Source organism: Acomys russatus, chromosome 5 (assembly GCF_903995435.1).
Source record: "Acomys russatus chromosome 5, mAcoRus1.1, whole genome shotgun sequence".
Lineage (NCBI taxonomy): Eukaryota > Metazoa > Chordata > Mammalia > Rodentia > Muridae > Acomys > Acomys russatus.
The window spans coordinates 48134236-48160721 of NC_067141.1; the positions used below are offsets into that span (position 1 = coordinate 48134236).

The 26486-nt window shown below is 41.2% G+C and overlaps 1 protein-coding gene across 2 annotated transcripts in view; it reads right to left on the reverse strand.

Annotated features, from left to right (window-relative positions):
- The window catches only part of Glis3 (GLIS family zinc finger 3), a 407159-nt gene that overhangs the window by 69916 nt on the left and 310757 nt on the right, over positions 1-26486 (reverse strand). For both annotated transcript variants that reach the window (XM_051146301.1, XM_051146302.1), the window contains 2 exons: positions 24374-24535; positions 20271-20381 (listed from right to left, as the gene is read on the reverse strand). In XM_051146301.1, the coding sequence (XP_051002258.1) occupies positions 20271-20381; positions 24374-24535 (273 nt within the window). The remainder of the gene's footprint in view (positions 1-20270; positions 20382-24373; positions 24536-26486) is intronic.

Below are 26486 nucleotides of genomic sequence, written 5' to 3' on the forward strand. Positions count from 1 at the left end.
TCCTCTATTACAAGAGCCCGAATGGTCAACAACTTTTAAAAAGCCATGTTTTGATATGAATTTGTTCATTTGTTCTTAGGTTTTTGAGTCATTACCTTGTACCTAAGGCTATGCTGGGTCTAAGAAATAAGAGGTGCATAGTCTGATACAGTTCCCTGCCGCTGCTGAGCGAGCTTCCAGTATAATGTAAGCAAAACATCAAATAAATATCCTGGACCTTTTCTTGTGTGTGACAATCTTTGTCCTTGAGCATTCTTTATATTGGAAATCAAACTTGCTAAAGCTCCATTGTTGTTTGCTGGTATGGAGCATTAGTTGTGTTTCATTGAACTCAACAGCCCACCAGCTGCAACACACACCCCGCCCCTTCCCTTCACTGCCACTCACAGAATACATTTATTTTCCGGCACTAACAATCATGACATATCTCTGACTAACACCAAATAGTCTACAAAAATAGCCTACGCCCACTGACCAACACTTTGCCATCACTAACCATTCTATTGTATCTATTATAAAGTAGAATGTCAGGTCTGGACCCAGAACTAGACCCAGTTTGAACTTTTATATTCTTTGTTATGAAGTGTCTGACAACTGTGAAAAAATATTTTGATATCTATTGAGACTAATTTTTTATATGATACGGTCAGGAAACCCAATTTAGATGTGTGTGTGTGTGTGTGTGTGTGTGTGTGTGTGTGTGTGTGTGTGTGTGTTATGTGCGCATGTGCCACAGGATGCCTCTCTATTTCCACCATGAGGATCCTGGGATAAAATGTAGAATTCCAGGTTTGGCAGTGAGCACCTTTACCTGTGAGCTATCCCATCAACCCAATACCTAATTTATAAACCTGTTACCAGGGTTAACACAGGACCCTTTCACCAATTCATGATACATAATCAGTGTTAACATGCTCAAACTGCTATTTCAATTTATTATTATGTTTTCATTAACATTTACTGTGAGATTCAGTAAAAAAAATCTCTTACATGTATTCTTATTTTTTTCCCCTCTCATTTAGTTTTTGGATCTTTTTCCTCTATCTATTTATCAGTTTTTCTTTTCTCACAGTGTAATGTCATGACAAAGAAAAATAATAGAACCTTTAGGTCAAACAAATCGAAATTCAGATCTCAGTTTTGTCCACTTTTGGCTAGATACTTGACCTCACAAGGCTTCAGAACGTTCCTCTGTACATGGGGGTAATGGCAATTAATTCTGAAGGGTTATTACAGTGTGACAGAAGAAACCTTCATATGACTGCAAGAGTCAATTATAGGTATAGTTTTTGCTGAAGAAGAGGAAGAAGAGGAAGAAGAGGAGGAAGAAGAAGAAGAAGAAGAAGAAGAAGAAGAAGAAGAAGAAGAAGAAGAAGAAGAAGAAGAGGAGGAGGAGGAAGTTGTTATGATGTTAAGAGTTTCCAAACAGTGGGATCTTAGCCCACTATCCAATGAAGATGTGAGCACCACTTCTAAGGGCTAATGTCACCATGGGTAGGTCTATTTCAGAGAACATAGTTACTCTTCACTCTCTTAGAAGAAATTTTAAAATATATGAGAAGCTAAATATGCTTAACAAACCCCTTCTAGAACATTCTTGGGATGTTGATATTACTGACTTGCATCCTAGTTTATGAAAACCTGTGCCACTATCTACTACTCTCCAGCACAGAGATGGAAAGTTGAGGTTCAGACAGATGTGTCAATCACGGAAGAATTAGCTTGGGGTTTTCCCTGCATTGCTACATCTGTAAACATATTTCCTTCTTAGTCAATATTCTTCTAAATGAAACAAAAAAAAAATCTTAATCACAAATGGGCACAATCCAAAATATGTCTCATAATCCAAGTCAAGTGTCACCATGAGCCCTACCTCAGACGCAGGGCACTGAGCTGAAAGTTGCTGGAGTCTTTGTTATATAAACAGGGAAGTATTACTATGGAATTTGTTATTGCAACATCCTCCGGGAGCCTTTGGGCCTGGCCGCAGAGTTGCAAGGACTTGAAGCAAGAACTAGGGATTACTTCCGCCACAGCTTCATAAATCCCTCCCACGCTGGCTCGCTGTATTAATGTGGCCACACATATTCTATCTCCTCTGTTCAAATGTAGTGTTTTCTTTCTGTTCAGGTATTCTCAGAGCTTAATTAAAGCAGCCAGCTATCTAGTAATGACTTCCCCTGTCCATCTTTCCAGCTCTGTATTGTCTTCCCTTGAATTGATTTCTGATGACAGCCCCTGGCTGAGCTAGTTTAGGAAGTGTGTGGAGGGACTAGCGCCAAAGACGCTAGGATCTTGGGTGTTTTCTCCCCCTTCCTTTCATGTAACAAAAGTGGAATGGCTGCAAAGGATCCGAGGCTGATTTATAATGCGCGTGAGTGTCTGGCCAATTTTCAAATGCCTACTTCTAAAAAATTGAAGGCTGTCATTTCAGTGGAAAGCACTTGCTTTCGGCTCCCCCATCTCTCCCACACTCAAGTCAGATTACATTTTCCCAGCACTGGTAAGTCCCTTAGTGATGCTCTTCCCAAACATTGCCTACCGCCCAAAGCCAAGTGAGCTCCCTACTGATGCTGCCTCCTGCCGCCTGATCTGGGTCACACAGAACCAAGGCACTGCTCCCTTTAATTCTGCTCCTTTTCACCTGGGGATCATTGTTTACTCTCAGCCTGGTGTGCAGTCCTGTTCTCGCTCCCTGTATGCTCTTACACAGCTACTGAGTCAGATCCAATGTCTCTTCTGCTTGTTTAGTATTTTTTTTTTTTTTCTGGATCTTTCCATTCTATAACCATTTTTCCACTTACATATCATGGATGGGGATAAAAGTTACTGTGATTAGAGTCTGTTGGTGCTATTGTATTCTTTAACATAAATGGTGCTCTAGAGCAATGTTGGGGAATAAATATGCAAATCAACAAGTGGATAACAAATCAGTAAGTGGCTCTTATGGGCTTATTAATCTATTCCTACTCTTTAGGGCAGGCTTTGAGGCAGACTCAAGCATGTTTATACGGCCCAAAGGGAAGAACAGGGCAAGGCCACACAAACATCTTTCAATAATCAACTGAGATAAATTAGGAAATAACAATTGAAATCTTAACAGAAAGTATATTTTTTTAATCCAAATATTTGGAGAATTTATTTTCATCATTAGTTTTATTTATGACAAATTTCACTAAATGTGAAATCATTGAAATCCGCTGGATGATTTCACTATTCTATTCAAATCTATATGTTGCCTCCTAAATGTGCAAATGAGCAATCTTTCCAACAGGAAATGCTAAATCATTACATTTATAGATGCACTTCATATCTTTAATTCATCTGGAAGGGCTGGGAGCAAATCCAATTTTCTACCTTAATTTAAAGACTCAGCGTCTAGCATATGCTTTACAAGCCAATGTGGGAATTTCAAGGCAAGGGAGCTCCAGACTTTAAACTCCAGCGCCCTTACTGACAACCTGACTCTGCATAAGTGACTGTGGCGTAGCCCTGGTAGCTAAGACCACATATTTAGCCTTTTAAACTCCCCAGTTATCTTACCACCACCCTGTCAAAGGACAGACCTCAACGATGGTACTCTGTGAATAGATACGACACTTTTTGCTAAAGACACCCGTGTACGCTAGGCAAGCCCAGCACCACACATCCATCCCCACCCTCCGCGCCCTTCCCTATTGCTCTGATCCACAACAGTTTAGTGTATTCGTGAAATGAAGCTCTTCTTCTGAAGCATCTGAAAGGAGGCCCAACAGAGAGTAATCTTGGGGTAGAACCAAGACAGAGACTAGGGTCTTCCTCCATTGTGTGAGAGAGACCCCTTTAAGGGGCTTCACGTTAAGAATCTACATTTCTTTGGGAGAAGGTGTGATAATATTTTACCTTTTTACTTTTGTCACTCACATACCACTTTCAATTAGCTTGATCTCTTCTTGTAAAACCAACAAGCAAATAAATAACGAATAGATAAATAACTGTACCCCAGAAATGCTGATTAAAGAAGCAACCATTCAAGGAAGGAATGGGAAAATAATGAGGACTGAAAGTGGCCATGTGTGGTGTAAGGGCCGAAACCAGGAGTGACACCTTAGGTAGCACTGGCCTCACCTACTCAGAAGGGCAGCTAGGGAGAAGTCCCAAGGAAGGAGGCAGAAGCAGAAACAAGTGTTAGCAACTGTGCACAGATTCTCTCCTCTGGAGACTAGGATTCAAGTCTCCTTTCCTACCCCCATGCCTTGGCCCTGGCAGCTTCCCCTCCCCACCCCCCCCCCCCCCCACCCCTCCGCATGTGATTTTGTTCTCAGTGGCTACAAGGAACTCTAAACTCAGCGGTTGGCTGTGTCTAACTCCACTCTCCAGTGCTCCAGGCCTCACGTTGCTTGTCTGTCATAATTATTGGCACCCCCTCGGGAAGATGCTATTATTGGAAGTAATTTTACATTCTGACACCATAGGAAGCTAGCTCAAGTTGTAGCTACTTCAGATCTCTGCGAAGAGCCTCGTGTGCTGGAAACTTGCAGTCTGCTGGAAATAAATATATCAAGTAGATGCATTTCTTCCTCAGTAATCCTGCAATGCTGAAGGAAGGAAGACTGGGGAGTTTAAAAAAAAAATCAATATTTCAAGTCAGTGTGGGAGCCACGTCGAAAAAAAGCAAAAAGAAAGACAATAGACTTTGTTTGTTTGTTTTTATAACCAGAGAATAAGTTGACCACATCTCTTAAGTCATTTAGAAGACAACAGTCAAATCAAAAAGTAGAGAGAGTTGGGCAGGGATGGTGACTCATCTGGCGTAGGTGCTTGCTGCCATGCCACGCCTGGTTATCAGAGTTCAATCCCTGGAAGCCACATATGGTAGAAGGCAAGAAGCCATTCTGAATTCCATATACACGTCATGTCATGGTACAGATGCACAGGACAGCGCACATGCACTTTCTTTTTAAGGTAGGGACAGCCAAGAAGTAACAGTAACCTTCTGAGGAAGCTGTTTTACTATCCATAGAAACTCAAGTGTGAGCTTTTCTGTGGCACCCCAAGTCTGCTGACAATGGAAGGTCCAGGCCTCTGCAGAACTCCCACAGCAATCAAACATCAAGAAATAGTAGCATGTGGAAAGCAAGCAACTTAATTTTTCCCTCAGACCACGAAGATCAAAAGAATCTTTCTATTCTATCAGGGAGACACCCCCAGCCTTCTCCCTCCCTACTGCAGGAACCAAGCAAATTCTTCAGTCTCTCATGTCATTACCACAGCTGAAAATGGGGTGTCCCCCTGTGCCAACTCTCTAATCAGTTTCAAAGTATGTTTTGTTGGTTCTCATTGATGCTACTCAAAGGAACCGGTCACTCGTGGTCTCAAAAGTTTTACAACAAATTGTATGATTAAACTCCTTAAGCATGTCTGTCCGTTACTAATCCTCTTTTGCCAACATCCCTTTCAGAGAAAAATTGCGGTGCTATGTGGTGCCTGATTTATATTTCATTTTGAGAACAGGAAGTAAAGGGATTAAAGTTAAGGATTAAAACACTTACTCTTCACTGCATTTTTCCCCCTTGTCCCAAATGGCTTCTTGGTTGCCATGGTTACTGTTCACTGGTCCTTAGCCCCGAACGCATGCCTCTTTGCATTAATAAAATATTTTAAATGAGACTTTATGAAAAACAATAGAGAAAGTATTTCTAAGTTCAACAGCCCTTGAAAAGAATTTTCTTTTTTTAAATAAAACCTATTTTTTTTCATTGCCCTTTTATTGGGAGGTTTAAGAGGGAAACTCAAATTAAAAAGGGCAGTAGAAGTACTATCTAAAGAGGAACAAAGCAAATTCAGAATTATTCATCAGTGGTACAGAGAAGTAACTCTGTGATAATAAGTTGGTCCTTTGCTTATAAACCAGTGTTTGAAAGAAGATTAAGTGTCTCTGGGAATTTCTCAAATGTTGCAACACCACATTAACAGCAACACTGCACGTAAACACAGTGTTGCCATTCCAAATTGCAAATACCAGGCAGGAAATGAAGAGTTGAGTTTTTCACTGCCACAGTTAATTTAATCAAACCAACATAAATATCTCTGCTTTACATCCAAGTCCCTGTAGTTCCTAGTGTCAGCAGCTCACAGGGGTGTAGCCAAAAGGTGGTACCAATGAAAGCAAGCATGCTGTCAGGGTGGGGAATGCCTCCATGAGCAGGATATGTGGCCTAAGCCTAGTAAGGAATCCAGAAGAAAGAGTGGCATTGCCAAGCAAGCGATCATAAGAGTATCTGAGCTGTTCTTTCATAAACACTGCACTGACATTCTGTTTAGAATGTGATTCCTACATTCCTTTAAAAGGCCAAAGAAAACTGAAGACATGAAACGCAATACAAGTCCTATTAGTGTCTATTTGGTTTTCTTTGTACGGTGTACAAGTGTTTGCCTGCATGCACATGCATATAACGTCTGTGCCTGATGCTAATGGAGGCCAGCAGGTGGCACTAAATCCCTGAGAACAGGAGTTACAGATGTTTGTGAGTTCTCCTGTGGGTGCTGGGAACTGAACCCAGCTCTTCTCCAAAAGGAGCTGCTGCTCCTATTATCTGAAACACCCCTCTACTGCTGCCTAGAGCAGGGTTAGTGTTTGACTGTCTCTGAGTATTTATAAGAGAGACCCACTTAGAGGAAGCAATGCTCCGAGGGTCTCTCAGCTTTGTATGTTTTTGTGTGCAGATAGCTGTGGGAAACCAGAAGACTATTTTTCCTGTTATCAAAAGGAGCATGTGTGGGAATAGGAACACTTGCTCCGTAAAACACAAGACTCTGAATATGATCCCCCCCCCAAAAAAAAACCCATGTTTGTCTTTCTTTTAAGGCCAAGTATGGTAGCACACACTTGTAATCTCATGTCATAGGGAGTGGGAGACAGTGCACTCTAGCCTACTTGACAATTACATGCTGGTGAGACTCTTTGTAGCTGTCCCTGAGGAACAACACCCATGGTTATCCTCTGGTATCCACATAAAAGTGTATGTACATGAATGACCACACACACACACACACACACACACACACACACACACACACAGAGGCATGTGTGCTATGTTCCTTATGAAATATTCAAGTTCCCTGAGCTCAGAATTTTCTTGTATAAGCATAGCCTCCTTCAATGTTACCTTGTGGGAATAAGGACCTAAGAAGCAGGCCCAATTAAATGAGCACAGCTGGCTATTTCTGTTGTGGATAATACAGAGTTAACTTTGTCTCTGATGCAGGAGGATCACCACAACACTGCAGCAGGTCCTTCAAACCACAGGTGAAAAACGCCTGCAGCCCCTGCCATCTACAAGGCCATTTCTAGGCCCATAGGGTCAACTGGTCAACCTAAATACATCTGCCTGTACCATGCTAGAGTCCAATATTGACCGGCTCAGGAGAAGAGGAGCCACCATGGCAGCAGGAGGGATCTGTTCACTACTCACACTTTTGGAACTAGAGCTTGCTTACCAAGTTCCAGCATATTCCACAACTGAATGCTGAAGATCACACTGTCACTTGCCTGATTTCACACATAGGCCAAGACTGAGAGAGTGCCCTCAAAGGGACACATAGTGGCTTCACCCCTTTGGGGACAGGTCTAACATTGGGATAGCCCACCTGCATAGTGATGCTGGCCCAGCCATCAAAAGGGACACCTAGACAGTCCTGGGAAAAGTATTTACAAAACACATGCTTGCGGCACCTTCTACAGAAATAGACTATGATGGAACTTCTGGGCATTTTCATTATGGCAAGAAATTGTGGGCCAGTGACAAACTGTCCACGTTGGGCAATCCGATTAGCCGTAGAGAGAATGCCAAATCAAAGGAACACTGTTTGTGAGGTTGGAACTCAGTTTGAGGATGGTCCCTGTGCTCAGAGTGTACCCAGTGAAGCCATGAAACTTCTCTGAATCTCATATCTACCATCTGCACAAGAGAATGAAAACGAAGCAGGAGACCCCGTCTGGATGCCAGTAGTGGTCCAGCCACCATGAGGGGCTCTAAGAGCTCCGAGGAAAGGACTGCAGGTACAGGGCTCAACCACTTTCTCTAACAGAAGGCCACAGTAATATAGTCATCTTGTGGAGTCTCTGTGGTAACCTAAGACGTCAGTAGGCATGAAAATGCCCAGTGAGGTGTGAGATGCAACACTTAGGGGTTATTATTCTCCTTTATTTGAAGTGGTGTATCATAAGGGAAAAGGGAAAATGAGTATTTGTGCCATTATCGATATTTTCAATGCACGTTTACCCTTGCTTGTGTTTTTGTTCTATCTAGCCCTGTGACAAACTTCAAGCTCAGTGATTTGGGTAGAAGAAGATGATACCTAGGGTAGAGACAGAGAATGGGACAACACTAGGAACAATTAGGTCCCTAGTCTTATATATGCCAGGACATATTTGTGATATAAAATCCCAACAAATACAAAAGCAAAACAAATGGAGTAGATGATTCCTGTGACTCTGAGATGAAACGTGATTTCTGTATGAGAGAATATGAAGAAACTCTTTGTACTAGCGTCTCAAGATCCACAGTATTCAAAGACTTACAGCAACACTTGTGTGCTGGGTCGGTCCAGGCACTACTGGGAGACAGCTCTGAAGTGTCACTCCTCATCAGCCTCTGTTCAGTCAGAGCCTAGCAGTTCAGGGTAAGATGACTATTCATGGTAGTCATCTGTACTTTTTAATCATCAAAATGAGTGGTCTTAGGGATAAGCTCTACGGGCTGGTGTGGCACCTCCCAAAATCTGAAACAGAATGGTGCCAGCGTGCTACACAGAGTGGAGTTGCCTGTCACGCAGGATGAAGGTAAGACAGCTAGCAGTCTCTCGTGACAGCATTGTGAAAGATGGAGAAAGCTAGAGATGATGGTAGCACAGCTGGGTGTAGACACAGTCGGGTGAGCCACAGTAAGGAAAGAATGTTGATTAATGGAAGTATGCCAACCTAACTAATGGCTTGTCTCCTCTCACCCAAAACCACTAGCTCCTTCCCTACACTAGCATCATGATTGTCTTCCTACAGCATAAATCTGACTACAGTCTATGCTTACTACCATCTTAGCGGGGCAGAGAAGACCCATCAACATTGAGTTCCCTAACAAACCTGTCCAACCTCAATGCCTGCCTCAGTAAGTTTCATATGCCTACTGATGAAGCTGTGCCCTCCAGTGCCAGGGACATGGAGACAGAAGAGTTCCGTGTGATCCATTTGCTAAACAACCTAGAACTCCTGTGATAACAAAAATGTCAAGAACCAGGATTTCACTGCATCAGCATTTCTATGTATGCAGCAAGGTCATTCTCAAAACAAAGAAGCACCCTTGGAGACAGAACTGAGTGTGTGTCGGCTGCTTTAGGCTTTCATCGCTGTAGGATTAGAAATGTCTGGGCATGCTAAACTTGCTAATAGTACAATAAAGACTTCTCCAGAAGTCAGAAAGCTTCAAATTACTTGCAGAGGCTTTCTGAATAGTTTTTAGGTTTGTGTACGTGTGTGTGTGTGCGTGTGTGCATGCGTCTGTCTGTCTGTCTGTCCATCGGTCTCTCTGTCACATGTCTGCTTGTGTGTCTATGCATGCATGTGTGGAAGTCAGAGATCAACCCTGGGCATCCTCTTTGCCTCCGCTTACTTTGTGAGGCAGGATCTCTCACTGGACCCAGAACCCATCATTTCAGCGAGACAGCTCCACTCATCTCTGCACTCTCAACCCTGGGTCACAGGCATGTGCTGCTAAGCTTGGAATTTTTTTTACGGGTGTTTATCAATCTCCATTTGGGTCTTCATGTTTGCACGGCAAACACTTTACCTGTCCAGCCATCTTCCCAGCCCATTTGGGGGGTTTTCTGAATTTGATTCCCCTCATAGGTGGCAGGGTGAAGGTGACACTTAGGTGACACTCGGCTGCACTGCAGTTCTACCATGGCTTCTTTGCTCCTATAGGAGGCCCCTGAAGTGTGGATGCAGAAAGTACCTATCTTCAAAACCCACTTAGACAAAGGAGCTTTCTATTATAGTTAAAAGAATAAACAGCCTCAGAGAGGGAGCTACTATCTGTAATTCTTCAACAGCTAACTCCAGCTAGTCAACCAACAGGGGAAACAGTGAACACTTCAGACATCACATGACACCTTGCCAGCATTTGTAAAGAGAACTCTGGATTGCCAAGAGGGAGAAAACTCTTTCGCCAAAACATTTTGTGGAATGCCAAGATTGCAAACAGCGTGTCAAGGCGTAATGGATGGCTTTGCATTAGGCAGTATTAACTAGCTCTGGCACATAGTCCTGGACCTCTTGGCTCACAGGGAAGCGGCATGCCACCTCTGCCATCACACTTGGCTCCCTCCCTACTTCTAAGCCTTTAGCTTCTCAGGAACAAACTAGAGAGATTAGACATAGTAATAAAAAATTCATCCTGAGTCTAAAGACCGAAGAAATAAGATAATATATATTCACGGTGGCTCTGAAATGTGGAGATGTCAGGTGCAGAGACCTGAGCCTTTCTTAACATCACTGTCACTCTGATCACCATGGAAGTCCCTAAATCATGAGGTCTGGGTTTCACATACTCTATAAAATGGCAGCTACAGAAGGTCTCAAGATCAGCTCCTTGACTTCATAAGCAGAAATAAAACTCAGTAGGACAAGGAAAAGGCTTCTTTTTCCTTTTAAAAAAAAAATCCTTTATCTCACCTTTTCATCTTTTTATATACTTTTCTATTTTTATGATTATGGACGTTTTGAGTCTATGTATGCGCGTGCACCATATGTGTACGGTGCCTGCAGTGGCCAGAAGAGGGCTTTGGACAGCCTGGAACTAGAGCTACAGACGGATATGAGACTTCAAGTGGTGCTAAGAAGTGAATCTGGATTCTCTGCACAAGCAGCCAGTGTTCTTACATGCTGAGCTACTTCTCTTGTCCCTGACTTTGACCTCTTCTTCCACTTATTAAAGCCAGATTCAATGGTAATCGAACAGCAAGGCATTTTCAGGTACGTTGGCATGTCCATACTAACCCATACAGTCACCACACACATACACACACAGGCCCTGTGACTCTGACCATGCCTGATGCCCTCTGAGGGAAGGACAGGAACAACCACTGTGTATGGACTTTATCAGTGCTCACTGTGACCACCCAAGATAATCGTCCTTAATAGCCAGAGTTTACAAATGTGGGGCTCAAGTTCTGAGCCACTGATCAAAGATTTATTCTTAAAGTTGGTGACAGAAATATTTGAATCCAGGCCTTTAACCCAGTCCATATCCAAAAGAACAGCAGATAATCAAAACTGGAAAGGAAATAGGTAATAAATATTAACAGTATGCAAACTGTGAATTTAGATAAGGCTAACTCAGAATAAAGTCAGAATCTCCAATGGCCACAAGGTACAACTACTAAACACACAATTGGGAGCCACATGCCTTCCATCCACACAGCCATAGTTACGGAAGGTCTGGTGTGAGACAATTCCCAAGAGACAGACAAGGATTTCTGATAATAAGCACCTGAATGGTCAGACTGTCTGGCAGAGATTTCAAAAACACATTAAGAAAAAAAAAAAAAAAAAAAAAAGACCAATGAATTTGGGGGGGGAGGAGAAAAACAGAGTAAATAGATTATCAATGTATAATCACACCATAATCTGTTTCCATTAATTATTTTTAAGCAGCTAAGATCACTTTACGGGAAAATTTAACTAATGGAAGTTCCTGAAGTAGACTGCTAGCAGTTTCCTGACCACCCCCTCTTGGTATTCTCTACGAACACTCTGTGATGGAAAGGCTGACACCTGCAAGCACAGCCATCTTGGATTGGGAATACACAGCAAGTAAGCATTTTACTTTCATTATCTCAAGACAACACGGACACTGCACTAACAGACATTATAAAGTTATGAAAAAAAATCACTGTTTTGTAAGTTTTAACATATAATAAGATTGTACAACTGCATAAACTCCAACATCACAAAGCAATATGGAAGTTAAAAACAGTGTTAGCCCACTCTCTGAAAGCATTATACCCTCCCATTTTCTCAGCATCATGCCTTTAAACTAACTAACTTGAACATATTTACTCTCAATGGTCAATGTCATAATAAAAGGGAACAGGACCAGGTACATCTGATAATTCATTCGTGTCAATTAGCACCAATGTAAAGGGCATTTAGAAGTTCACAGTGTCCTATTCTCTTGTGACTAGTCTTACCTTTAAATAAAGAAACATCAGTTAAAATTTATCATTTTTATGTCTTACTGGCCTAGAGTCCATGCCAGTCAGGGAAACATTCACAATTTAAGTATTGCTGTAAAGGGGTTTATTCCTACTTACAACTTTCAGGTCACTGTCAAACACAGTCAGGGCAGGAACTCAAGGCAGGAACCTGGAGGCAGGAACTGAAGTAGAGGCCATCGAAGAGTGCTGCTGACTGACTTGCTCTCCGTGGCTTGACCAGCCCTTCTTACATAATCTGAGAGCACCTGGCCAGAGGGGGCACCGCCCACAGTGAGCTGAACCCTCCTTCATTACTCATCAATCTGGAAAATGCACCAGAGGCACAGGCCAATCTGCTTATGGCCACGGTGTTTTACCACAGGACTAGAAACCCTAACAAAGATGGCCTCTCTGACTGACACCAGGGAAAAGGGCGCTTCTTATCATTTCCTACACCCAAACGGGCAACAAAATGTGAAGACACACAGAAATGCTGAGAAAGTCCTATGGAATAGTTTGAATATTCTAAAATTCTATGCCAAGAGAGTCAATATTCAAGAGCAGCAAAGAAGTCAAGAAATCCTTAAATGGTCAATATCTCAGAGGAAGGTAGTTATAACCAAAGGCGTACAAGTATGACAGCTATTCACTAAGTGTCTTGCTTTTGCCTCAGAGTCTTAATTTCAGAGTGTCAGTGAGATGCAGGGGAGCTTTCGAAAGCAAAACCATTTGCTTCACATGTGCTTGGGGGATATTCTTGATCTTCCTAAAACCATCCATCTCCATCTGCCCTATGAAACTCCAGGTAAAAACCCTTGGATATGACTGAGCATCACAAGTTTAAACTTTAATTCCCTCTTGTTTAAGTCCATTTCCTTTCCTTTTTATGAACCATTTTTGTAGCAGCCATATGTTCCTGAAAGACAGGCTGAAGTAGTATTTGAGAGATAGCTCCTCCAAGAATACTCAGTTCTCAAGGAGGAAAGTGTTTCCAAGGACATTGTTCATCCGTTGTCACTCACAATGGGCTGCTGGGGATGGCTGGTACGTGACACAACAATTGCTTTTGAAACAGCTTCTCTTTCACCTCTGGGGCCCAGTGTTTGCCTTTCAAACCAGCTGCAAAGATGGGAAAGTGGAAAAACTGGGGGAATTTAACTTGTTAAGTCCTGATGCAATCTGAAGGACTGTTTAAAAGAGGCTTGTACCTCCCGGTGTCCAATCCAAACACGGTGGGGACAAGGCCACCTGCCCAGTATCCGCCATGAAAAGCTTTCGCGCCAGGCATATCCGAGCCCTTGTGTGAAGTCACCCTGAAAATAAATCTTCACAGCTCAAGAGAGCCAAGGTACAAACAAATGTGAAGTATTACCCAGGGAGAGAGAAGACAGAGTTCAGCCAGCTGAAAAGGGAAGGCAAGCACGAACTAGTAGAAGGAACAGTAGATCACGTAAAGAGACAGGAGTGCTTTGGAGGTGAAGAGTGGGGACCCCTGGGAAGGGCAGCATGGGGCTGCATCCTGGTAGCTTAAACCTCAATATTGAGACTACAAAGACTCTGCGGTCAATGTTTTTTATTTCAAATCCTTTCCATCATGGATGTGAAAGCATAATTAAGAGAAAGAGAATGAGAAATGCTGGAACTTCTGCCCATCAGTCAATCAGAAAAGCATTCCCACAAGGTAGCTTCGTTTAGGCACAGGACTGCCCCAAACTGCCCAGTAAACTGCATCCACCTAATTCTTCTTCATGGGTTTGGGTCCCAAGTATGAAATCTCAGTGGGAATAGGAATAAGATGACCTTACTACATACGACAATGTTTCGTGATGTGACCAAGAACGATGGCTTCAAGGAATGAAACACAAGACTTCACTTAACAGCCTTTGCTGCTTGCAAAGGTACTCAGCGTACCATGGCACAAAGGAATGCCTGGACAGGTCTCTTCACACTGGTCTCTTCTGCCGTGAAAGCACGTCTCCACTACACCTGTCGTCTTAGGAGTGTAGAGACTGCCTCACTTCACTCACAATCATTAGGACTGGCCAAGCCCTCAGCTGCAAATCAGGCTCAACAAATCACAACTGCTGACCACCTGAGTTGTGCTGTTTGGCAGGAGGTAGAAGCCACCAGGTTTGATGACTAGACTCTGTCATTTTCATACAATCCCAAGTAAGGAGGACAGGCTAAAGAAAGAAGCTTAGATTAAGCTAAGGCTAAAGTGACGTCACATCTAAGTATGGTCCCAGAATTGACCCTCAAGCAGTAAGATCTCAAGTTGAAGGTCAGCCTTGAACTACACAGTCGCCTTGAGCTAGACAGTAGTGCCTTGTGTCAAAAACAAACACAGAAACACTAAGGTGATCCAGTCCACGACAGGTCTTGTAAAGCTATCTTGAGCAGGAAAATACACTAGTTTGACTGAAATAATTTGTTTTCTTATAATGTGGCAAGCGCGTATTTTTCTCCTCATTTCTAAAGCGGAAGTCTCTGTCCTGCTTACTTCCTGGAATGCCTATTTTAGGACACCTCCCTTCAACTCACCCCTCCTGATATCCATCCTTCACTGTCTTCCTTCCTTATCTGTATTGATGTCACGCCAATTTCTATGGCTCTAACAACTACCCAGCACAGAGTAGGTAATTAATAAATACTTACAAAATATAATAAATGAAAATATCTACTTGAAAAGTTGCTTCATGAGACACAGTGAAGGAAATGATTCTTTTGTCTGCCATATTCTCTAAGGAATCTTGGTGTATCCAAGGCTCAGGGAACTTGGGTTCCTTAGCTTACATAGAAATAAATAATTCTTAAAAAAAAAAAAGTATCTAGGAGCCTGGAGAGATGGCTTGGCAGTTAAGAGCATTTGTTGCCCTTGCAGAGGACCTGGGTTCAACTCCCAGCACTCACATGGTAGCTCACAAACAATCTTAACTCTAGTTTCAGGGTACCCAGTGCCTTTTTCTGGTCTCTGGGAGCACCAGGAAAAATGGTGCACAGACATACTTGCAGGCAAAAGCATTCATACACACAAACCACATTAAATCTAAAAAAACAAGAACTATTAACACAAAGCAAGTAAGACCCACCTAGTAACACCCCCATGGTGTGTGTTTGAAGAGCAGAACATGGGCAATAGCCTTTATCCCAGCAAAGACCCAGAGACGGAAGCATGGATTTTCCTGTAAAGCTGAGTGCAGCTCTTCTGATGACATGAAGAACACATGCTCACTCCCACTCCCTGGTCATTCTCACTGACAATATCCTTCAAGTCCACCATCAACTCCTACAAGTGTAGATTATTGTAAGTGGCCCCTACTGCCATGTAGCTGCAATGTGCTCCAGAAATAAAGGTGTTAGTATACTGGGGCCGGGTTATCATAGAAGCCACCAGGCAACTTGTCCTGTGTAACGATCATTATCAATATATGGTTGTATTTCTGATGATTTGCAAAGATGTTTTTCATTAAAATATAAGCATTTATTGCAGTCACTATTTTTCATCGAACATATTTCTTGCAGGAGCATCTCCTGGAAACCTTCTTGAAGCTAAGCTCCTCTCAGCTGACGGGTATGGGGATGCAGATGTTTCTCAGAATCATTCTGGCCTGCGATGTTAAGACATTTATCGCCAGTGTGCTATCGTACAGATGTTTGTGAGTTGTTAAACAAGACAACTTTGTAGTGCTTGCGTATCGTCCCTGTAATGGAATCATCCTCACACACGTCCACTATAATAGTATTACTAGAGTGTGTGTGTGTGACACAAGAGTTGGGCACACTCAGCCTCAGGCTGAAGCTGTGGTACAGGCTCGTTCCTAATATCCTACTATTAATACTGACTCCAATCGAGGGACAAAGAAGAAACAATAAAAAGGGAATTGTGAAATCTGGGAAGCACTAGACCATACATCCTAACCAGCCAAAACGGGCCCCAGTGAATGGGAAAAGCAAGCTTTATTCATGATTTTGCTGCATGCACCAATTTAAAGTAAATTTATTATTCTACCTCATCATGGTTCCAAAACTACGCAGGCCAGGTGAGCCTGTGGGCTCCCTAATAAAGTTTACAGTCTTGAGGAGATCCTGGGGAAAGGCGGTGGCTTTAAACAGTCTGAAGAATTACCAGTTTCACTTGGAGAAAACTGCACTTAGTAAGCTGCCCTCGCACAGCCACAATACAGAACTGCCTCGGAGTATGAAATACAAACATATGTAATTGCTAGCGCTTGTGTGTTGAGGTCACAGGGGAGCATTACTAATGTTCAGCCAATCTAAGGTCAATGTCTAACAAATATTTAGCAACTTGCATAAAGTTTACAATCTTTATGGAAGCAGATGAAGATAGATTCACATCACCTCTAACTTGTGGCCAGGCTTTGCTTGTATTCATTTTTTTTTTTTTTTCTTTTTCTAAAGTCCATTTTGACAACAGGCTAGAGTTGAAGGAAACCCCTGCTCGTGGTACTTCCAAGGTGAAAATGAAAAATGCTGATAAAACTCGCAGCCTTGAGAAGAATTTCAAGTGGCTTATTTGCTGCAGTCTTCTCTTATTTCACTCACGCATCTGGAAGAATTGAAGGACAGATTCTGTGCCTTTTGCTCCGGAGGCTAAATTCTATTCTCAGCGGAGACCTTTACTGATGGCTTGGATACTTTGCTTTTCCTTTTACCAGCATGTCCCTGTTTCAACGGACTCAAGAACTACAACACACAACCAATGAGTAAGTCTGGATGCCTATTGCCTGATGAGGGGTGTGTGTGTGTGTGTGTGTGTGTGTGTGTGTGTGTGTGTGTGTGTGTGTGTGTGTGTGTGTGTGTGTGTGTGTGTGTACACATGCATGTGCGCACGTGTGAGATGTGTGTATACATGCACACCTGCTCAATTTTTGCAGAGCAAATCTGTGCATGCAATAAGCCAAACTGTCCTTCTTCCTTCTTTAAAGTATTTGGCTGGGATTCCATACTCATCTGACGTTTCAGTGCAATGTGTCAATGTGTTAGGAAGGGATCCTATACCCACAGCCAGGGCGCCACTCAGGAGCACACTGCTTCTCCTTGTATACTTCATTTTATGGGTGCTTTGTTACTTGGCCCCAGTTTCAGCGTTGGGCCTCATAAAGCTGACTACATTAAGACCAAAATAATGTCCTTTAGCATCTAGGAGGAGGTTAAAAAGAGGATTAGAGGGAGACGGGCAGGCAGGGTTTATTAATCAAGTCCATGACTAACAGGGTGTGACAGAAAAGTGTTTTATTCTTTTCAACAAAACAATTCCCTGTGGCTGGGACCATTACTCCACTGTGCCTTTATCACCTTGGAATTTTTATGGTTATTTTTGATGAATTCACATTTTTGTAAAGCCCTTTTTGAAATCATGCCAGTTTTCAATTTTTAATTAAAGTCGTAAATAATCTTAATTCTGCCTTAAAAGGTTTATTGTTTCTTTCTCTTTTCTTTACTATTGATGCCAGGAAATATTTCAAATACCAAGTCCTGACGTGAGTGAGCAATTAGAAGCTCTCTAAGGTCTAGTGACAACATTGTACCGTGTAACTGTAACACTACGGGATATTGGTATGAGATTTAGCGGTGCGGATGGGATGATTTGGGGTTTATCAGCAGTCACTTCTCTTGGGAGTCACATTGCCTTTCTTTGTGAGGCCAAGCAACTCTCACTGCTTTAATTTCATAACTAGCCATCACAGATTTAGAAAGGATTTTTGGAAACTAAATACTGTACATTTGTCACTGAATACTGAGAAACGGAAGGCAACCAAATCAGATTGAACCATTTGTAGAAAACAGAGTGGACACCAACGCAACGGGGAGCTTCTTCAGTGTCTGGAAGTCAACAGTGAGGAAGAGTTGTAGTGTTCGACACACGAGATCATCAGACTGCTCACAAGCCCTACTGCGCTCACCGAGACTGCCTGCTGAAGTAACTTAGGGTTGCAAGTAAACTCTAAATACAATCTTCATGCCTTACAGTCCCAATGTCTGCTTTTCTTTTTCAGTTAGTACTTCAATAATGTTCCCACGATCAAAACTATCTTCCTTTCTATGAAGCCAAAACATACCAGTATTGCACAGTGAAAGCCAGTAACAATCTCTAAAAACACCCCATGCTGGTGTTGCTCCCACACCTGCGAGCATCACGGTTGCTGTCTCTGTAAGTGATTAATATTCTTTCCTGCCGTGGCACTAGGCACATCAAAGTGCTTTCATCTTACTGATAAGCTTGACCTTCTTTGTAAAACCTCATTTACTAGGGACAACATGGAGGTACAGAATGTTCAGATTTACAATGAGAATCATCTACAAAGATAGGGCTTTTGCAAAATGAATATAATTATGAATGTATAAGATAGAGGCAATGACAAAGCCAGCAATGATCTTACTAAAACATGGTGACATGTTATTTTAAGATGAGGCATTGTTCCTTCAATTTTATTTATATTAAATAAAATTTCTTTGCCTTTTTAACTTCAAATCACACCCTGGCCATGCCAAATGATTCTGAATAACAATTTATTGGTATTACAAATAAAGAGATTTAAATCTATTTCTATTTCTAGAGGAGAAATTATTTTAACAATTGACTTGTAATATTGGCTTCATAAGCAGGTAAGTGTATCTGTCAAATACTTGTAGTTGGGTGTTTTTCTTTTTCAAAAGGAAGACTTGGTTAAGTACTTTCTGTATATGAGTCCTTAACTGCCACTGAAGTTAGCACCTCAAGACAGAAAAAAGTCAACATCAAAATGACTATAGAGAATTTCCCACCACCAAATGTCAAATCCTCAAAAACTACAAAAAAAAATGCATAATTTTGACTAGACGCTACAGTGACCTGAATACCTTTGCCCACTGGGTTCATTCAACTAAAATAACTTGAGTCTTACCATACCCTCAAATTTACTGTAAAGTCCCCTTAAATGAATCAGGACCCAATTCAGTACAAAGTAACACCCAAAGAGACAAGTTAATGCCACATGTTTCTTCTCTGGAGAGAACATTCTATTAGATGCCCAAACACTGAAGAGCCTGGGTGCTGGATGGAGCTCAGTGGATGAAAGACTTACTGTGTGAGCACGAAGACCAGAGTTCAGTGTTAATAAAGAGCCATCCATGGCGGCTTGTGCCTGTGCATTCACTGCTTGAGACGTGGCTGTAGAACCACAGTGGACAGCTCCCAAGGAACAACAGCCAAGGCTGACTTCTGGCCTCTACCCACAGGTACCCACAGGTGAATATGCAGATGCACCTATACCACACATTCCCACACAGGCCCTAAAGACACAGTCAGGAAATTGCTTTAAAAGACAGTAAAGCCCTTGACTCAGAAGGTTTGGAAGTCTAGTCAGCTAGTTATGGCACTGTGTGAAATTCACAGAGCAAACAAATTAAGACAGGCTGACTGGATGATCTTTGACATTTATGCCAAATCTGCAACACTGTAATATTTGCAGATTTTGAAAGCTACATTAATCCCTCACTGACGTCAAAATCCATTAAAGGTCAGTACTTTGTCCCCCATGACCCACTCCATGTCATACACAGTGCCTACCAACCAGGTTTCCTCAAGCCATCCATGGGGAATGCTATCTGGTGCCAAGAGAGTCACTCAAGTTCTTCAGTAGAATGGAAGTTATTTAGGCTAGCTGGTACTCTCATGAAAAAGTACTTCTCTCCAGAAAAAGCTTTCAGAAATTTCCATACAAGTTTTTTTTTTTTTTTGGGGGGGTGGGGTGGGGTTGTTTTTGTTTTTGCTTTTTTGGTCGTTAACATTTAATGGAGTTGGCGTCTGGCATTTTCTCCAATGCTCATATACAAGCTTCCCCAGAAAATTTTTACATGGCTATATTAGCTGTGCCAACTCCACCCTTGCTGAAGCCTCAGGGAAACCTTCTCTCCTCGGTATCAAACATAGGATGTTTTCAAAGCTAAAGGATTCTAATGCCCCACAGAAACTCTGTATACTGTAAGAATAATTCAAACATGCTTTTCCTGGCAAGAAAATCCACTGAGAATGTTACCTTTTTCCTTGCTTGTTGCTCTTTGGAGGAGTGTGCCTTCACGTGCTTTCTTAGGGAGCTTGGGTCGGTGTAGCGTTTTGTACACCCTGGAATTTGACAAGCATAAGGTTTCTAAATGAGAAAGAGAGAAAGAAAGAGCTGTGGTTACATTGTAAAGGAACAGGGTCAGGCTTTAAACAGACTGCTCAGAGCAAGGACTGTTACCAAATGACAGGTGTCAAGGACTGAGCAATGTGCACGCATTTTACTTAGAGCACCCAGGAAATCTGCATTATGGAGACAAGAAGAATAAACTTTTAACAGCATCCCACAGAGATGCCCTATCCCTGATTTTGGAAGCGATTACCTTACATTGCAGCATAACCATAAAACCTCCTGTGGGATTTTTTACTGTGGAAGTTATACTTACATACTTACAGTTATGTTCCCCTGAGAAAATCTGTGGTACTGTCAGAAATAGTAAACAGATTCTTTAAGGGTTCAGGTAAAGAAGCTGTAGAAAAGTCCAGAAAAGACTGGGTACATTTCAGAGGTAGGTACCTGATTCAGAAAGAGAGGGAAAGAATTAAGAAGGAGAAGTTAGTGTAACGTGGGCAAGAAATAGCAGGACTTAAACAACAGACATATGAAAACTCGGCCAGAGAAGCAGCATTATTTATTATTAGTCACAGAAAAGTCACCTGAGTGATGTGAGTGAGCCTTTGGCTGAAGGACAAGGGTACAGATTTGCCCATCCCGACTCCCCGTGACAGCGGAGTGACATGAAGCATATGGAAATGTCAGACATGCCCCCCAGTGCTTAGCACCTAAGTTAGAAATGAACCCATGTCTGAGGCATGAGGGTAAGAACAGAGCAAATCCATTCTGTCGTCAGCATCTTTGCCTACTACTGACAAAGGTCTTATCAAGGGTTTGAAGACAATAACTTGGGGAGCAATCTACAAATCTTATCTATCCCAAGGACTTAAAACACAAAAGCAAAAGAGGATTAACTGTATGTGAGATGAATTATCATCTACTGTGATAAATGAGATCCCGGCCTGTATGTTGAAATATGAGAAAGATCTGAACTCTTCTCTTGATGGTAGGAGTCTTCTCCGGGAAGCCGGTCACGCCGCGGACAAGAGCATGCCACAGCCATCCTTACTCTATCAGACTCTTATTTTCACGTGCTTAACATTTTCTGAGTATACATGTGGATGCTCCTATTTGCTTACTAGAAGCAATATTTAGAATTTACTAACACTTAGCCTTTTTTTTTGTTTTTTTTTTTTCATTTCAAGAACAAGATAGAATCATGGTATATCCTTGAATTTGAAACATCCAATTTGAATATTGGTTGGGATTACTCATTGACTGATCTTGACTGACTGACTGATTGGTTGATTGGCTAAATAATCTAGGACTATGCTTCCAGAATGTGCTGGGCACTGTATAAAATTCTAAGAAACTCTTAACAAAATATGATATATGAAGAGAAACTAAGCTCTTCCTTCACTTTTTAAAAACAAAGCATGCTACTGTCGGCTAAAGTCACTTGATAAGAGATTTCCATGGGGGATTTTGCTTTAACCTGGGAGTTTTTTCTGAGTTCACACAGCCTTCTTGAACTAGCTTTCCCTATTCTGGCTTTGCCTCAGAGAAGCAACCAGCCAATATCCATTCTTACTAGAAGTTTCAACACGAGCACATACATTTATGTCTTTGAGCAAGAGAGGATACTTCATGGAAGTAGTCTTGTGAACTCTGGTGTGCTCTAAAAATCTATGTAGCTCTAAACAGGGCTGGGAACGCTCCTCTGTGTTTCCTTGAGATGCTCTTGGAAAAGTCTGACTATACACATTCCTCCAAGTAGCCTTGAACCCACTAGCTGTGGGGCTGTCACCTGAAAGCAGGAGGCCCAATCTGCTACCGGTTCTGTGTGAACAGTAGTGCTATCCCCTTTGTTTTAGCCTTATTTACCCAAGCTTAAAATGGCACGCTACACTTTGTCAGAAGAGCACTACACTAGTTCCCAGATGTCGGGAGTAATTACTTCCCTTGTTTAGATTTAAGATGCTATTAGTGAAATGTATTAATAAAAAATGTCAGCGTTATTATAATGAACTCAATAATCTTTCTGGGAAACCACTTTCCTGAGTAAAGAATCTGTTTAGCTAAAAAGATACTTTTGTCCAAAACTCCTGACAGCTTTTATATAAGGAGTGATTAACGTAGATCTAAGCTATAAATTCTTCAAACAGCTACAGTTTGCTTTGGAACACAAACAATTAATTCCTACATACTCCTAAAAGATCTTACCACCAATTTGTTAAAGAAAGTAAACATTTGAATAGGAGATAGTTTGGATCTCAAGGGGAAAAGATATCTTTAACATGTGTAATAGGGAAAAATCTTTCTAAGAAGATAAAAATGACTGAGTTTAAAGAGATGTTGCACTTAAATCAAGTCTAAAAATCATGATCTTAGGCAGCTTTATTTAAAGCTTTTAGAAAGAGCTACACCTTCTTAATGCTGAAATTACTTTACAACATGTTGTATGTGATTAGCTAACCTTAGCACCAAAGGAAAATGTTGTAGAGAAACATCAGGTTTCTTCAAGGCCAGCTCTTAAACTACAGAGGACTGGTTAGTTGTAACAATGTCTCAAGACAATCTTACTTTATGAATGGTCACTCTTCCATGACAAGGTTTAATGACAAACTGGAAAATATACTAGTACTAGATTAGACAAAGACTATTTTAGATACAACAAAATAGGACATTAAAATAATTTATTCTTTTTTCTTTCTATTTATTCTTATTTTTGTATGTTAAATTTTTTCAGCACTTTTCACATATTTATTTAGTACCATGTTCTATTGGACCAGAACAAATCAATGAGTTAATTTGGCTAAAGCAGAAAAGGTCTATTTTTAGCCCATAGTGTACTATCTTTCAGATATTTACCAGAAAACCCATCACATTTATATATATTAGAAGATACTGCTGTTTAGAAAGGTTAGATGACATGCATTGCTAAAACGACTTCTACAAATATGACTAATAGAGACCAATATAAAATGTAATAAATATGTCAAGTATAACATCAGAAGAATCTTCAATATGTATGAGAAGGTGTGTAGAAATCACAGTATCTTTTCAAAATTCAAACTCTGCTGTAGTTTAATAATAGGCATCAGAATGTTAACACAGGGAAAGTACTGTCATGAATACATTATTTGCAAGAAGGTGGGATAAGAGATCCGTGATGTGTATAATACATTTATCCCAACGGCTTTGTTAAGTGAAGTGAAATTACACGCCATCTACCTGGCCTGCTGTAAAGAAAATGGCATCAAAGCCTGAGAATGCAAAGGAGTGTTATCAACATAATGGGGGGGAATAAAAGACAAAAGTTACATAGAAAGAGCGTTTGCAAGGAACAAAATGTGGCAGCCTTAAGGGAGTTCAGGGTGTGAAAATAAAAACTCAATTGTTCTCCTAAGGTTGATGTAAAAGGATGTATGACTGTTAACACAGAAAAAGCATGTATGAGATGAACTCAGGGAAAGATCTGCTCTGTCTTTTTAGATCAACTGCAGGTGAACATAACAGATGGTTTCTAAAGCAAGACACCAGATTCGTGCTCAACACTACACTGTCTGAAAAGTTAAGTCAAGGGAAAAAGAAACAGGGTCAACACATAAACACTGTTCTCCATAATCTTCCCAATTGCATACATTGTCTATTTTGGTGCAGCCTGATACAGTGATAACTGCTTTAATTCTCTCCAGTGGCCATTCTGTGTGTCATCTACTGTATGACAGCCCCTGAACTGCTTCTGCTTTCTACAGAGAAGAGACTAAACAAACCCTGGTCCCAGAAAGTTCTAGTATGTCGCATAATTCACAACCACACACACACAAAAAAAATGTTTTAAAAAATGAAGCAGCCACACAGGGCACCCCTGTGGGCAGTTCACTAAGTTCTGCTTCTGTGCTTGGCACTGCCTGCTGTGATCTGAAGACCAGAAAGCAAACACCTGCACCATCCGACCATCAGAGGGGCCCTTTGGCACACACAGCTGAGGCTGGAAGGTGGCCAGCCCCTGCCATCCTTACAGTGTCAAGATGCGTCCTCTGGTGCTTGGCACGGTCGCTGGAGTTGCTGAAGGCCTTCTGGCAGCCCGGGTGCTGGCACAGGTATGGCTTCTCTCCCGTGTGGCTCCGCAGGTGAATTTTGAGGTTCTCAAGCCTTGAAAAGGCCTTCTTGCAGCCTTCAAACTGCAAAATGAAAACAAGTTTTAGCTACCGAGAAGAACAACTCAAATGCCTGAGACTAGGGGAGAAAAACAACCATTAGTTTGTACTTAGATAACAGGAAGATGAAAATTGAATCCAAACAGTAACAAATATTGCATCTAAAAATACCCATATGTTTATTATGTGAATTGCATCTTTCTCAAAGCATATACATGCCACGTTCTGTACCAGATTTTGGTCCCAAACTGATTCCTATGACTACGTATGTCAGAGAATATTAACTGTGAGCCATCTGGCTCAATCAATAGAAACATAGTAATTCGTATCTTGAAGATTTATTAAAAAATTAACATACTTTTTTATTACCAAATTGGTCTACATGGAAGGAACTGGGAAGGAAGAAACTTTTCAACAACTGAAAAACTAACAAGACAAATCAGAATGATCTGTGACAGGAAAAGAAGGCAAGAAAGGTCTAACAACATGGGATAAGGACGCAGGTGCCCACTTGACCAAGTCAATCACACATATCCTTGAATATCTTTCCAGGTTTTTCAACTTCCAAATGAGTGGCCAATGTTAACATGTAGGGTGATGCCAAGCTGAGTAAGTTCTCAAGATGCATTTTTAAAGGGAACTAGGAGGCAGAGAATTTACTCAGTGCTAAATCATTTCAAACAATGTAACCACTTATTATTGTTGCATGTGTTATTGCTGTTGTTTATTTTAAAAATTTCACTACCTGGGTATGAGTAAGAGATAGATAAAAGGTTGACGTTTTTAAAATGTATGCTTGTAGTTTGTTAATAACACCGTTAATTTAATTTCCTTCTTTGAATGAATTATCAGCTACTATTTATTACAGGGTCAAAGTGACACTAACAAAACATATCAGGGAAGCCTGTGAGTTGAAGGACAAAGGTGAGATGAAGCCTTATTTTCGGTCTTAAGACCTAGAAAACTTATGTGAACTTAATACATTTAATTCCACTAAAGTTAGAGATATGGAAAACAAAACATGGTTATGTTTTTAAGAAATCTAAGAGTTTTTTAAAAAGAGGAATGTAGTGGGAATGGGACAGATAGACATGGATACAAGTAAGGAGGGTAATAGAAGGCTGTTTCTAGTCGTAATTAGTGAACATCACACAGATATGCTTTGAGGACCTCATAAAAGGCCTTAGTTCCCACACTGACTACAACATACGGTGTAGGACACTGGTCATGAAGGTTTCAGTAGTTGGAAATTTCATCCTTAAGTAAAGGATGAACTAATTGTAGAAAAAATAGTCAACTATGTCACAATTCCCATCTATTTAAGTTGATCACATTCTTCATGCTTGAGTATTTTAAGAAATTTATGAAAGTTGCACTTATTTTTGATTGAGAGTTATACATGTCTCACAGACATATGTTGGTTTATTTCAATTTTGATATTTTGCTTAAAATAATTTTTGGTGTTTTCTTGATTTCTATTTCACACACATACACACACACACACAAAATAAATTTAGCCTGAACGAAAGAAGAATGCTGACAAAGCTGATGACTTTTTCACAGCCAAGTGTATATATAATGCCACATCTCTGGGGGGTGGGGAGTTCTAGAATTTATGGGGCCTTATTTCAGCAAATTTTCAAATAGATCTCAAGTTTAAGGATAAAAGAGTTCTAAATTAACTCCTAATTCATAGCTAAGAGGTCTCTGCCAAACAAACATCTGCTTTTAAGGTTCACTCTGAATGAAGAAGCAGAGCAAAGTGTTGGAGCCCAGTTTATTTTGCTTGGAATTACCTGGTGAAGGACACTTAGGTCTGAAATGAGTCTGTGGTTTTGGACATGCTGAGTCCGTAGCCTCACTCCTGGTAAGGCCCTTTTGTAGGGCAGATGTCTGTCTGGTGTCAGATCCAGTGGGATGCACTCAGAAATGGGTGGCCCCAATCTCTTATCCCTCCTCAGTCATCTCAAAGCTT